The 14,497-nt window shown below is 39.8% G+C and overlaps 2 protein-coding genes across 3 annotated transcripts; one reads left to right on the forward strand and one right to left on the reverse strand.

Annotated features, from left to right (window-relative positions):
• Positions 1–1,361: 1,361 nt before the first annotated feature.
• Positions 1,362–5,097, reverse strand: hmgb2a (high mobility group box 2a). Its single transcript, XM_083905896.1, has 5 exons — positions 5,025–5,097; positions 3,590–3,750; positions 3,341–3,489; positions 3,056–3,230; positions 1,362–2,152 (listed from the first exon to the last, which is right to left on the reverse strand). Exons 2-5 carry the CDS (start codon positions 3,734–3,736, stop codon positions 1,982–1,984), a joined length of 642 nt encoding a protein of 213 aa, XP_083762022.1. The 5' UTR covers positions 3,737–3,750; positions 5,025–5,097; the 3' UTR covers positions 1,362–1,981.
• Positions 5,098–7,588: 2,491 nt separating this feature from the next.
• Positions 7,589–11,942, forward strand: pmm2 (phosphomannomutase 2). 2 transcript variants are annotated; one of them, XM_083906452.1, is made up of 9 exons: positions 7,670–7,787; positions 7,903–8,017; positions 8,787–8,898; positions 9,007–9,083; positions 9,186–9,277; positions 10,112–10,211; positions 10,337–10,412; positions 10,504–10,619; positions 11,578–11,942. In XM_083906452.1, the coding sequence occupies exons 3-9, from the start codon at positions 8,802–8,804 to the stop codon at positions 11,680–11,682; spliced, it is 663 nt and encodes a 220-aa protein (XP_083762578.1). In that variant the 5' UTR covers positions 7,670–7,787; positions 7,903–8,017; positions 8,787–8,801; the 3' UTR covers positions 11,683–11,942. The 2 variants fall into 2 exon arrangements, with proteins under 2 accessions (XP_083762577.1, XP_083762578.1); XM_083906451.1 differs by lacking the exon at positions 7,903–8,017 and having other exon boundaries at positions 7,589–7,787.
• The last annotated feature ends 2,555 nt before the right edge of the window (positions 11,943–14,497 follow it).

Genomic DNA, 14,497 nt, shown 5'->3' on the forward strand with positions numbered 1-14,497 from the left:
CGCACGGACGGACAGCTCCCGGTGCTGAAATGAAACCTGCTGCTCCTTGTTGTCCTCGCGGTTGGGGGGGGGCGGGGCCTCTCGCGCGGCGCTGTGATTGGTCCGCGCGCGTCGCCTCGCTGTGCGGCCGTTGGCTGCACGCGCTGTCAGCGGAGCTCTCGGAGGGGTCACTCTGTGGCGTAGCGACGCCTGGTGGAGAGACTGGGACACTGCAGGTGAACGACCACTCACGTTCATGCACTCGTTTTTAAATTATAATATAAACAGTTCAATACGCCATAACAGGTTTGAATTAAAGTTTTAATGTCCTTAAAAAAAATAAAAAAGGTAAAATACTTACCTTAATACCAATATGGAACGTTGCATCACGCAATACCCGACCTGGTCACAAGAGGGCGCCACTCACGTGCGTCCCAAAACAATTTGGACAGAAATTAAATAAATATTTCTTGAAACCAGAATTAAAAAAAAAAAAAAAAAATGTAATTTTTTTTTATTTTTCTTTACACTCAAATGCCTCAGGGAACTACGGTGGCCTTCATGGACCAGGAAGGATGCTGCACTTTTCAACAATAATTAAATATAAATTAAATAAATTAACAACTTATCTTATCTTACATACTTATCTACATTAAAACATTAACATATCATTTCGTTTTGATGTCATTAATATTTATTTGTATTTTAACGTTTACGTGTTTAACTCGTGACGCTGCCTTCACGCGCTGTCGGAATTACGGTAATTACGTTTAAAAGACTCCCTTTATATTACTTACCTTTATTTTTAGTAAGTAATAATAAATAATAAAGGACTTACCCGATGACCGAGGAACGGCGGACGCAATTGAACGCAACACGAGGGAAATTGTGGCTTCACCGGCGGTGAAAGGTCATTTCTCCGACAGCACGTGAAGGCAGCACGATCATCCAAAATGGCAGTTTATGGCTTTTATAAAAATGTCAATAAAGCGATGCATTTGATGCGCTTTAATTTTACTTTGTAGCTTATATATAGATTTATACTCTATTTAGGAGAAAAATCCTTTTAACCACTATGATTTTATCTATTCATACATGTAATCTACCTTCTTTAATATGCTTTTATTCCATGTTTAAGGTCTTTCCCATACATTTGATTCATTTTTAATTTATGAGCCATTTCCAGATGCATCTCATCGCCCTGTGTGACCTGCTATCGCTTTATAAATGGAATATATATAGAAATTGCCGTTTTTAATTCAATGCCACAGTCATTTTCCAGGTTGTGTGTGAAGGCAGAAGCATTAATCTGGACGATAAGCTGAATAAAAGAACCCGAGGCAGTCAAAGTTACTCCAGAACATCAATCACGTACACAGCGATCATCAATATACAAAATTTTATTACAAAAAAAGAGAAAAAATTCAATCTACATGAAAGTTTTTTTTTTAAGTCTCCACAACATTTTTAAAAAAATGGCTGCAAACATTTAAGTCAACCCGACAGATAAATCTGTGGCGGTAAAACGAGTGACGATATAACCGCACCGCGGGACACGGAACCTACGCAGTGCTTCCAGGAAGAAAAAAAACAGGAACTTTTATTAAAATGGTTAACCGATGGTTGGCTGCCGTCCACCGCCTGTGCACGAGTTTCAGTCCAGTCTCTTATTAGCACAGGAAGTTCATGTCGTGGCCGCCTGTTTTAAGTCAAAGATTCAAACTGTAAACCAGGTCACATTTGGTGGGAGGAGGAGGAGGAGGGAGAGACGAGGGAGAAAAAAAATCATAATAAAAACAACCATGGGACTAAGTGACGATATCAAACTAAATCCCTGAATCAAGAACAGGTCTGGTCGTTCAGACGCAGACCAGCAGGGACAGCAGGCTCCTTATATTTACTGTTGCAATCAGACGCACAAAAATAAACCAGAACACAAACAAAAAAATAAACACGAGTTTAAGCCCCGCCCACCCGCCGCCGCCAATTTACATCGACCAGCTTAGTCGTCATCCTCGTCATCATCGTCGTCGTCCTCTTCGTCGTCGTCGTCATCATCGTCGTCGTCGTCATCTACGGGCTCCGCCTTCTTGGCGGAGGGCCGGCCGGGACCGCTCTTCTTTCTGGCGTCGACCTTCCCGGTGCCCGTCTTCGCCCTGTACGCAGCGACCTCCTGCAGAGAAGAAGAAGAAGAAGAAAAGGGGTAAGGTTTAGCACGTTGGCGTGGTTGCGTGTCATCGGCGGTTCCCAAACCCACGCATGCGGTTATATTACGGTAATTTCACAGCGTTTGCGTCACTTTAAATAGCTAACACGCGACGCTAACATGCGGAAAATCGTTAGTAACTGTCAGATATGAAGTTGTTCTGGCAAACAAAGGGCATTTCCTGGTTATTCTATGGTTTAAAATGAGCAAAACAAAAGTCCAGGCTTTCTCGAGTACTTTAAAGGACAATGCGAACATTTTTTTTGTAATTTTTCCGCTTCTAAAGAACAGTTTGCAGCGCCACATCAACGTTTACACAATTATTAAAATAAATGTGAATATCTTCATGTTTCTGTAATTTTTCAGCTTCTTAAATGTGAATATTTTCTACAGTTTCTTTGATTTTCAGCTTCTTTAAGTGAATATTTTCTAGCTTTTGTCATTTTTCAGCTTCATTGAGTGAATATTTGTCATTTTCCAGCTTCTTAAATGTGAATATTTTCAAGTTTCTTTGATTTTCAGCTTCTTAAATGTGAATATTTTCTAGTTTCTGTCTGGAAAACAAAGGGCATTTCCTGGCTCTTCTGTGGTTTAAAATGAGCAAAACAATTTTATAAATTTAAAAAGGGATGCAAAGATATACAACGCAATATTTCGTTGAACGGCAAGTTTGTAAGGAAAATGCTAACCTCTTGCAGGACTGAACAATTAACTGTAATTTTGGCAGAAGCCATAATGTTATCATCTAAATATCACGTTAGATTAATCATTATCTCAGTCTTTACACGTCTACTTCTATAGACGTAAGAGAAAACATCTGTTCCTTGCAGATCTGGACCAGATCGAGGCTAACATCGGGTAACGTCGTACCTTCTCGTATTTCTCCTTCAGTTTTCCGGCCTTGGCCTCGTACGGCTGCTTGTCCTTGGGCGTCTGCGTTGACCACAGCTCGCCGAGCTTCTTGGCGATGTCGCCGATGGAGATGCCGGGGTGTTCCTCCTTGATGCGGGGACGGTGGTCGGAGCAGAAGACAAAGAACGCAGAGCTGGAAACGAGAGAAGGAGTAGCGGTGAATACAAAACATCTACGACAAACGGTGCCCTGGTGGGCAGAGTTGTAAGTGTAAGCGAAGAAGCTTTCATTTGCTGAACTTACGGTGGCCTCTTTGGGGCGTTGGGGTCCTTCTTCTTCTTGCCCTTCTTGGTGCCCTTGGGTGGGATGTAGGTAGTCATCTCGCGATCATATCGGGCTTTGTCGACCCTGGCCATGTCTTCGAACTTTAACTTCTCCTTCGCGGTCATATTCTTTAATGAGAAGAAACAGAAACATTGTTAGCCTTTGCTGCGAAATGCCTGATAATTGAATACTTAATTTGTATTTTTTATTTATTTTTTTTAAACTCACCCTCCATCTCTCGGAGCACTTCTTGGAGAATTCGGAGAAGTTGACGCTGGTTCCTGGGTGTTTCTTCTTGTGCTCCTCGCGACAGGTCGCGACAAAGTAAGCATAGGAGGAGGTTTTGCCTCTCGGCTTATTGGGGTCCTTCGACATGGCTGCGTCTAAATCTGTTAAAAAATAAACAAAACAAAAAGGTTTTGAAAATGTACTGGAACAAAACTGCATCTATTTATTATTGTGACAGACAGATATTGCCTTTAATCTAAATGTATTCCTTTATTAACCCTTTCAGAAATCTTGATGTGTTTGAAATTGGCCACTTTTATTTTTAATAATGACCATTTCGTTATTGAGAACTTATCAAAGGATATATAATTAGAGAAATAGCATCTGGCTCTTATTTGACAGTGCTATGGTCATAAGAGTCCTTTATTCTTTTAAATTCCCTTATTTGGTAACAAATCATAATCACAAGTTTTAAATAAAACGGAGTGTAATTATTATATGGCTTGAATAACATTACATTCAACTTAAAACAATGATGTGGTAAAAAAAAAAAAAAAAAAGATTAAAAGAGATTTTTAACAAAACAAAGTGTAATTAAATCAATAGTGTTAAGTTAGATTTGTGGTTAAAAAACATTTTTTTTAGTGCGTTTTGTAGCATTTAGCAAGTTCCTGTGACGAAGCACAAATAAGGAATAAAAGGCCATATTAATTTCCTGTAAACGTATTAATGTCGAAGTAAAGTAAAAGAGAATAAAACGACAAATAAAGACGTTAAAGGAGAAACGGGCCGAGCGCGAGCCTCGGGGGTTATTTAAAGGCTCTAATCGGATTTCTGCTTCACTCCAGGACAAAAAGACGGGACTCCATTTTGTATCTTCCCGCCGAAACTCGGCTGCGCCCAAAAACTTATACCCACGAAAAAGTGCATAAGTGGCGTGAATATCGCGCCGGGACCGTCACGGTTAGCTTCGCCATGGCGAAGCGAGTCGGAAACCACCGGAGAAGTGCGTTAAAACGCGTGAACGGAGGAACTGCGTCGTGTGAAAGACGCCCCCGAAACGAGGCTAGCTAAACCAAATGGCGTTTGAAGACAACGCTGCGCACTCAGCGCCACAGTCACACACCGCATGTTCGGACAAGAAACAGGCCAAAGTTGCGTTTAAACGCACACAAAAGACGCCGAAATTAACGGTTTTGCTCGCGGCGACGCGTTTAAATCGCGTAGTGACTTTTATACCGAGTAACGAAGATTTATTTCACATTCATTTAAAGTCGAAATCCGACTTTTACACACGAAACGCCAGGTCGGCGTTAAAAAAAATAAACACACATACGTAAACATACCCGCAAAGGAATGACGGCCGCGTTATGTACGTTTAAAAAAATAACTAAGTCGCACGTTTAAAAATGCGCAAAGGAGCGTGTTTTCTTACCTGTTCTCTGCGACACAAGTTGAAGACGGAGTGAATGAGGAAGAAAGCGCGAGTGTTTTTGTCGTCGTCCGCCGAACTAACTTCAGCGGAACTACTTCCACAGACTCCTCCGCGCCGCACGCGGATTGGTCCGCTGCGCGCATTTAAATGCGAAACGTAGGCCGTCGGGCGTCACGCGCGCGGCCCTGATTGGCCGCGGGCCCGTGCGTCACCACGCATCCGTCGGCGTGCGCTGGCCGCGCGCCGATTGGCCGACGCGGACTTTTAAACTTTTCGGCGCGAAACTCTGGACCCCTTTGTTTGCTGCGGGAGGCCGCGGTGCGCGAGGAGGAGGAGGGGCGCATGGACGTGTTTTAGCCGTTTGTCTCCGTCGCGAGACGACGTAAACAACAGTTTACACACAATTATTCAATTATAAATGAAGTAAATGTGACTATTTTCGTATTTCTGTCATTTTTCAGCTTCTTAAAGTGAATATTTTCGTGTTTCTTTGATTTTTCAGCTTCTGAAATGAGAATACTTTCTAGTTTTTGTCATTTTTCAGCTTCTTAAAGTGAATATTTTCATGTTTCTTTGATTTTCAGCTTCTTAAAGTGAATATTTTAATGTATCAGAAATTTTTTAGCTTCTTAAATGTGAATATTTTCATGTTTTTGTCATTTTTCAGCTTCTTAAATGTGAATATTTTCTAATTTTGATTTTCAACTTCTTAAATGTGAATATTTTCTAGTTTTTGTAATTTTTCAGGTTCTTAAAGTGAATATTTTCTATTATTTGTCATTTTCAGCTTCTTTAATGTGAATATTTTCTAATTTCTGTCATTTTTCAGCTTCTTAAATGTGAATATTTTCATGTTTCTGTCGTTTTTCAGCTTCTTAAATGTGAATATTTTCTAATTTCTGTCATTTTTCAGCTTCTTAAATGTGAATATTTCCTGCTTTCTGTCATTTTTGAGTCTGCAGACCTTCAGAGCAGCTTCACGTCCATGAAGCACAGACTGAGAGGAGATCACATGATCGTCTAAAGCCAAAGTGTCAAACGTCAGAGCCATTGTTCAGACGAACTGTTCATGCATAAAGTAGATGGGCAATCTCTGTCTCAGGGAGGAGGCCAAATGCATGTGAAAGAGCGACTGCAGCACAACAACACTGAGTTCTTTTGTTGAAGAGCAAATGACTTCTGCAGCGTCTGAGAGTGAAAACAACCACGAACCAACACAACAAAACAACAGCAGGGAAGAAACAGTGAGGCTCAGGACAACTGCAGCACTCACTAAAGGATTCAAAGCACTTTTTCAGCTTCTTAAATGTGAATATTTTCACGTTTCTGTCATTTTTCAGCTTCTTAAATGTGAATATTTTCATTTTTCAGCTTCTTAAATGTGAATATTTTCACATTTGTCATTTTTCAGCCTCTTAAATGTGAATATTTTCACGTTTCTGTCATTTTTCAGCTTCTTAAATGTGAATATTTTCACGTTTCTGTCATTTTTCAGCTTCTTAAATGTGAATATTTTCACGTTTCTGTCATTTTTCAGCTTCTTAAATGTGAATAATTTCATTTTTCAGCTTCTTAAATGTGAATATTTTCACGTTTGTCATTTTTCAGCTTCTTAAATGTGAATATTTTCACGTTTCTGTCATTTTTCAGCTTCTTAAATGTGAATATTTTCACGTTTCTGTCATTTTTCAGCTTCTTAAATGTGAATATTTTCATTTTTCAGCTTCTTAAATGTGAATATTTTCATTTTTCAGCTTCTTAAATGTGAATATTTTCATTTTTCAGCTTCTTAAATGTGAATATTTTCACGTTTCTGTCATTTTTCAGCTTCTTAAATGTGAATATTTTCACGTTTCTGTCATTTTTCAGCTTCTTAAATGTGAATATTTTCACATTTCTGTCATTTTTCAGCTTCTTAAATGTGAATATTTTCACGTTTCTGTCATTTTTCAGCTTCTTAAATGTGAATATTTTCATTTTTCAGCTTCTTAAATGTGAATATTTTCACGTTTCTGTCATTTTTCAGCTTCTTAAAATGTGAATATTTTCACTTTTCTGTCATTTTTCAGCTTCTTAAATGTGAATATTTTCATTTTTCAGCTTCTTAAATGTGAATATTTTCACGTTTCTGTCATTTTTCAGCTTAAATCTGAATATTTTCACGTTTCTGTCATTTTTCAGTTTCTTTAATGTGAATATCTTCGTGTTTTATCAACATGTTATGAACCAAACAACTATTTGAGTCATTGTGAAAATAATCCTCAGATTACTGGATTATGAAAGTACTTGTTATTTGCAGCTTTACATAAAAAAACAAAAAACAATGATAACAGAAATTATAATAAAATAATAAGTAATAACAATATACTTAACATAAATATATAAATGCATTATTATTATATGTATATAAATATATATATAAAGGTTGAGTAGAGGAAAAAGCTATTGTGAGTCTGCAGGTGATCTTCCGGCACACTAGGTGGCAGTGTGCGCGTGAGGCTGCCGACAAATCTAAAGACGAAGAAGGACAAATATAGACGTGTGTGTGTGTGTGTGGTGTTTGACACAGAGTGACAGAAGTTGTGTGACAGTCCGCACACTTACACTCTCTCTCACACACACACAAAGACACACACACTCAGCAGATTGTGAACAGTCCACGGACGCAGTGCACGCGCAGCAGCAGAGATGAACGCAGCCGCCGCGGACACGAGCACTCTGTGTCTGTTTGATGTGGACGGAACTCTGACCGCCGCGAGACAGGTACGAGACAAAAGGAGAGAACGAGAGGAGGAGAAGAACAGATTAAAGGAAAACAGGAAGAAAAAAAGAGAGAGAGAAACTACCGCTGATTCATTCATTTACTTACGTTTGACAGACCGAGGGCGACGGCGACGCCACTTCCGGTTCCACGTTGTTGTTGTAGTTTTTTTTGTTTTGCCCGAGCAAGAATGGGTTCCGGGTTCTCTGAAATATAGTTCCGCTTCAAAACTGTGAGCTATAAACATATACAACACATTATACTAGACATATATGTCTATACGTATAGATAGATAGATAGATAGATAGATAGATAGATAGATAGATAGATAGATAGATAGATAGATAGATAGATAGATAGATAGATAGATAGATAGATAGATAGATAGATAGATAGACATCTATATACTGGTTAGCATAGATAGATAGATATATGCCAGTTAGCATAGATAGATAGATAGATAGATAGATAGATAGATAGATAGATAGATAGATAGATAGATAGATAGATAGATGCCAGTTAGCATAGATGGATAGATAGGTACCAGTTAGCATAGATAAACAGATAGATACCAGTTTGCATAGATAGACAGATAGATACCAGTTAGCATAGATAGACAGATATATGCCAGTTAGCATAGATAGATAGATGCGAGTTAGCATAGATGGATGGATAGATAGATGCCAGTTAGCATAGATTGACACATATATACTAGTTAGCATAGATTGACATATATATATACTAGTTAGCATAGATAGATGTGAGTTAGCATAGATGGACAGATATATGCTAGTTAGCATAGATAAATAGATGCCACTTAGCATAGATGGGTAGATAGATGCCAGTTAGCATAGATAGACAGATATATGCCAGTTAGCATAGATGGACATACAGTATATATGCTAGTTAGCATAGATGGACATACAGTATATATGCTAGTTAGCATAGATAGATAGATGGATCGCACTGATGTCTTCTTCTTTGTTGTTGCTACGTGTCAGCGTGCGACTCCAGAAATGTCCGAGTTCCTGCAGAAGTTGCGAACTCGTGTTCGAGTTGGAGTCGTTGGAGGATCTGACCTCGTCAAGATCATGGAGCAGCTGGGGGACAACGGTGAGACATCTGTCCTGGTCCAGTGTCCTAACGTCTGTCCTTCTGGATCCTGTCTGTCCTTCTTGATCCTGTCTGTCATTCTGAATCGCGTCACTCTTTTGTCTGCAGTGATCCAGGAAGTGGACTACGTCTTTGCTGAGAATGGTCTGGTGGCCTACAGAAATGGACAGTTGGTGTCCATCCAGGTATTTGACGATTTAGGACACACACACACACACACACACATGTTGGACATTTGATCATGTGACAGACGAGCGACGCTGACGCCGTCTTCTGGCTGTTGTCAGTCCATCCAGGCTCACATGGGAGAAGAGCTGCTGCAGGAGTTCATCAACTTCTGCCTCAACTACATGTCCAAGATCAAACTGCCCAAGAAGAGGTAGTGACATCATCATCATCATCATCATCATCATCAGTGTTTGTTTGCTCATAAAAATATAGGTCAAAGAGAAAGATTTACAAATGAGGAAACCTCTCACTCTCCCACACCAAAGCCCATAGAGAAAACCAGTGATTTTAGCTCACAGGGGCACAGGAGCTGCTGGTCCTCTGCTGCCTCGTGTGGTCACTTTGTGTCACTGAGTTAAGTCTGAATTAATTATTTTAAAAGCCGAATTTGACAAAATAAGACGTTAAGTTAGTGATGGAGGCAGAAGTGGATCAACAACTCCTGTGAACTCCTGTGTGCTGTGATGTTAAAATCACTGGTTTACTCTATGGACTTTGGTGTGGGAGAGTGAGTGACTTTGGTGTGAGAGAGTGAGTGACTTTGGTGTGGGAGAGTGAGTGACTTTGGTGTGAGGGAGAGTGGGTGACTTTGGTGTGGGAGAGTGAGTGACTTTGGTGTGGGAGAGTGAGTGACTTTGGTGTGAGGGAGAGTGAGTGACTTTGGTGTGGGAGAGTGAGTGACTTTGGTGTGGGAGAGTGAGTGACTTTGGTGTGAGGGAGAGTGAGTGACTTTGGTGTGGGAGAGTGAGTGGCTTTGGTGTGGGAGAGTGAGTGATTTTGGTTTGGGAGAGTGAGTGACTTTGGTGTGAGGGAGAGTGAGTGACTTTGGTGTGGGAGAGTGAGTGACTTTGGTGTGGGAGAGTGAGTGACTTTGGTGTGGGAGAGTGAGTAACAGACTGTATCAGGTAATGAAATGATAAAATCACGCAGTGGTTTTATTTTAATAAATACTTGAGTGTACGATGTTTATTTGTTTGTTTACCAGGGGCACGTTCATCGAGTTCCGTAACGGCATGTTAAACGTCTCTCCTATCGGACGCAGCTGTTCACAGGAAGAGAGGAAGGAATTCTACGAACTGGATCAGGTAACGGGAATGTCGCGGCTAAACTGAAACGCGTTGTTTTACGCGTCCTGGTTAACCGTAAATAAAAGCGCCCGCAGACGCTGTGACGCTCGTGTTCGTTTGTTTGTTTGTTTGTTTATGAACAGAAAGAGAAAATCCGTGAGACGTTTGTGTCCGTGTTAAAGGAAGAGTTCAAAGGTCGCGGACTCTCGTTCTCAATCGGTGAGTTTGTAAAAAATAAATAAAAGGGGGCGGAGCTAGAGGCAGCGATGACGAGACAGACGTGTATTAACAGTGAGACGCGTCTCTGCAGGAGGACAGATCAGCTTTGACGTGTTTCCTGACGGCTGGGACAAGAGATACTGTCTGGGGATCGTTGGCGAGGACGAGTACCACACTGTCCACTTCTTTGGAGACAAAACCAAACCTGTGAGTATGCAAATGAGCCGACGCCACCAGGCTCCGCCTTCCACTGCTCACATGATCTAATCTCTGCACACACACACACACACACACACACACACACACCGAGGCTGTGAAAAGAGAAATAAATGACGTTCATCTCCTTAAGTCCAAAAACAGCTACATGTTTATTTTTATTCACTTAAAATTCAGCTTTAAAACTACGACTATAAAAACATACAAGATAGATGCTAGTTAGCAGCGATAGATATACATAAATAGATGCTAGTTAGCATAGATAAGTAGATGCTAGTTAGCAATGCTAGATAAGTATATAGATGCTAGCTAGCATAGATGGATGCAAGTTAGCATAGATAGATAAGTAGATAGATGCTACTTCGCATAGATAGATGCTAGTTAAAGTAGATATATGCTAGTTAGCAAAGATAGATAAGTAGATAGATGCTAATTCACATAGACGGATAAGTAAATAGATGCTAGTTAGCATAGATTTAGTAGATGCTAGCTAGCAGAGCTAGATAAGTATATAGATGCTAGTTGGCATAGCTATATTCTAGTTAGCCTAGATGGATAAGTAGATAGATGCTGGTTTGCATGGACAGATAAGTAGATATATGCTAGTTAGCATGGACAGATAAGTAGATATATGCTAGTTAGCATGGACAGATACGTAGATAGATGCTAGTTAGCATAGATAAATAAGTAGATGTATGTTAGTTAGCATGGACAGATAAGTAGATAGATGCTAGTAAGCATAGATAAATAAGTAGATATATGTTAGTTAGCATGGATAGATGCTATCCAGTGTAACGTCCAGCGTGTGGCGCTGTAATGTCAGTAAAAACATAAATACATCTTTATCAGATGTATCCGCAAACATAATTTCTGACACTCCGAGATAAACAATCACTGGTTTGTAACAGATTATAATCCCGTTGTGTTTGTGGTGTTTTTTCACAAACAGGGAGGAAACGACTACGAGATCTACAGCGACCCACGAACCGTCGGCCACGAAGTCACGTGTCCCGAGGAAACGCGACAAATCTGCCAGCAGCTGTTTTTCTCCTGAGAGACGAGGACGAGGAACGACGTCGCTCGCGTGTTTACGATGTTTTCAACGCGTCAGAAAAGTCTAAATAATATTCTGGGTAATTTGATTTGTTCAGGGCTTTGTAAACGATCGGTTAACTTTATTTAAAACGTGGATGATTGTATCATGTGATTGTGATCAAATGTATCGTCATAAAAAAAATCCTGGATAATGAGAACAAGGTTTGTTACAATGTAACAATCTGTAAATATGTGATTATGAAATAAAGTGGAAATAAAACGGGGAATGATGTGAGAAAACAAAACCTGTGGGCTTTGGCGCCCCCCTCTGGTTTCAAGAGGCAATAACTGACTCTTTGAGACGCGTCGGCAATAGTGTGCTCCGAGTTCAGCCTCAAAACTACGACTGTAAATATATACAAGATGCTAGTTAGCATAGATGGATAAGCAGATGCTAGTTAGCGGTGATAGATCAGCAGATGCCCGTTAGCAGAGATAATTAGATGCTAGCTAGCACAGATAGATAAATATATAGATGCTAGTTCGCATAGATTAGTAGACAGATGCTAGTTATCATAGATAAGTAGATGCTACAGTAGTTAGCAGAGATGCTAGATCGCATAGATTCGCAGATAGATAAGTCGAGATGCTATCCAGTGTAATGTCCAGTGTGTGGCGCTGTAACGTCAGTAAAAACATAAATATATAGTTATTATGAGTTTTTCTTCTCTTCGTTGACAGTGATTTTATTGATAAACCTAAAGAACACACAACCTCACACACACACACACACACAGCTACAGTGATACGTACAGGTTTATAAGGACATTGATGTTTGGTTGCCGTGGTAACACGTGTGTCAGCTGACCCGTCAGAGCTCGTGAACACGTGACTTTGTAGCGTCAACAACAAACAAACAAACGTCTCTCTTTGTTCCTCAGGAAAGTCCAGTGCTTTTTTTTGTTTTTGTTTACAGTCCATAATAATCACAACATTACATCATTATGTCACAATTTCAGCGCTAAAAGGAAAAAAGGCCACGCCTCCTTCTTCTTCTTCACCTATGGGAGAGTCAGGAAGTGGTTTTAAAATGACGGCCCTGAACGATCCAATCACGAGAGGACTGACGACCATAAATAAAATTAAAATAATACTAACTTTAATTGGAGAACATCGCAGATCAGTCGGGACGGATGTTAGCGTGACACCAGATCTGAACGTGTTTCAGAAACCAGATCTGAACGGGTTTCAGAACCCAGATCTGAACTGGTTTCAGAACCCAAATCTGAACGCGTTTCAGAAACCAGATCTGAACGCGTTTCAGAACCCAGATCTGAACGCGTTTCAGAACCCAGATCTGAACTGGTTTCAGAACCCAGATCTGAACACGTTTCAGAACCCAGATCTGAACGCGTTTCAGAACCCAGATCTGAACTGGTTTCAGAACCCAGATCTGAACTGGTTTCAGAACCCAGATCTGAACGCGTTTCAGAAACCAGATCTGAACCGGTGTCGATGGGAAATAAAAGTGCAGATTCTTCAGTTCAACATAACGTCACATTAGCGCTGAGCTAACAGCAGCCATTTTTAAAAACAAAGTGCCGAGTCATGCTTAGAAAGACTCGGCTTTTTATTTCTTTAAGTATTTATATGATATTTAACGTTGTGTTCCGATCATCTCGGGTTTCGTACGTTAGTTTTTCCGAGTTCCGATGCAGGGATTTTTAGCGGTAACGATGCTAACTATAGTATCGGTTCATTCCGAGTAAATACATTTAAAAACAGTGTTTTTCTACAGCGTAATAAACATAATTTAAAAAAAATTATAAAAATAAAACATTATAAAACATGGCTTTAAAATAAGATATTGCACATAAATAAAAACTAACGTAAACAGTTTTTGTTCTTTTTCCCGATCATGACTCATCGTGGTTTTAAGAAAAGTGCCCGGTCATGTTTTAAAGTAACACTGTTAAAGGGAAAGTTCAGGGTTTTATCATTCGGATTAAGAGAGAGATCGACTGAAACAGGGATTATCTAATCCAGGCTTTGACTACAGCAGATTACCTCGTTGACTAGATTACTTAATCTAGTCAAAGACAAGGTCAAAGTAGTTGTGTAGATTACTTAATCTAGTTGACAGTAGACCAAAATTGCTGACTAGATTACCTAATCTGGTCATTGACTACAGTAAATTACCTCGTCTAGATTACCAAATCTAGACAAAGGCAAGTTCAATGTAGTTGACTAGATTACTTCATCTAGTTGACAGCAGAACAAAAATTGCTGACTAGATTACCTAATCTGGTCATTGATTGGATTACCTAATCTAGTCAAAGACACGGTTAAAGTAGTTGACTAGATTACTTAATCTAGTTGACAGTAGAAAAAAGTTGCCGACTAGTTTACCTAATCTGGTCGTTGACTAGAATACTTAATGTGGTCGTTGACTATAGTAGATTACCCAGTTGTCTAGATTACCTAATCTAGTCAAAGGTAAGGTCAAAATAGTTGACTAGATGATTTAATCTAGTTGACAGTAGAACAAAAGTTGCAGAGATTACCTAATCTGGTTGTTGACTAGATTACCTAATCTAGTCAAAGACAAGGTCAAAGTAGTTGACTAGATTACTTAATCTAGTTGACAGTAGAACAAAGTTGCTGACTAGATTACCTAATCTGGTCGTTGATGAGATTACCTGACCACGATCTTCACGGCGATAGTTACATAACATCGTAAAAATATGTCGGGGATAAAAAATAATCCAGCTCTTTCATCCCTGGACGAAGCGCGTATTCCCTTTTTTTAAAGAAAAGAAAACGTCGTGGTGTCG

This window comes from Microchirus variegatus (genome assembly GCF_963457635.1).
Source record: "Microchirus variegatus genome assembly, chromosome: 19".
Taxonomy (NCBI): Eukaryota; Metazoa; Chordata; class Actinopteri; order Pleuronectiformes; family Soleidae; genus Microchirus; species Microchirus variegatus.

What these genes read in the sequence shown, in the direction of transcription:
- pmm2 (XM_083906451.1), top strand. Translation starts at nt 7,713, where the DNA reads ATGAACGCAGCCGCCGCGGACACGAGCACTCTGTGTCTGTTTGATGTG. An exon ending in GGAGCAGCTGGGGGACAACG is followed by an intron (nt 8,899 to 9,006) that starts GTGAGACATCTG and finishes TTTTGTCTGCAG; the next exon opens with TGATCCAGGAAGTGGACTAC. An exon ending in ATCAAACTGCCCAAGAAGAG is followed by an intron (nt 9,278 to 10,111) that starts GTAGTGACATCA and finishes TTTGTTTACCAG; the next exon opens with GGGCACGTTCATCGAGTTCC.
- hmgb2a (XM_083905896.1), bottom strand. Translation starts at nt 3,736, where the DNA reads ATGTCGAAGGACCCCAATAAGCCGAGAGGCAAAACCTCCTCCTATGCT. An exon ending in AGTGCTCCGAGAGATGGAGG is followed by an intron (nt 3,490 to 3,589) that starts GTGAGTTTAAAA and finishes TTCTCATTAAAG; the next exon opens with AATATGACCGCGAAGGAGAA. An exon ending in AACGCCCCAAAGAGGCCACC is followed by an intron (nt 3,231 to 3,340) that starts GTAAGTTCAGCA and finishes TCTCGTTTCCAG; the next exon opens with CTCTGCGTTCTTTGTCTTCT.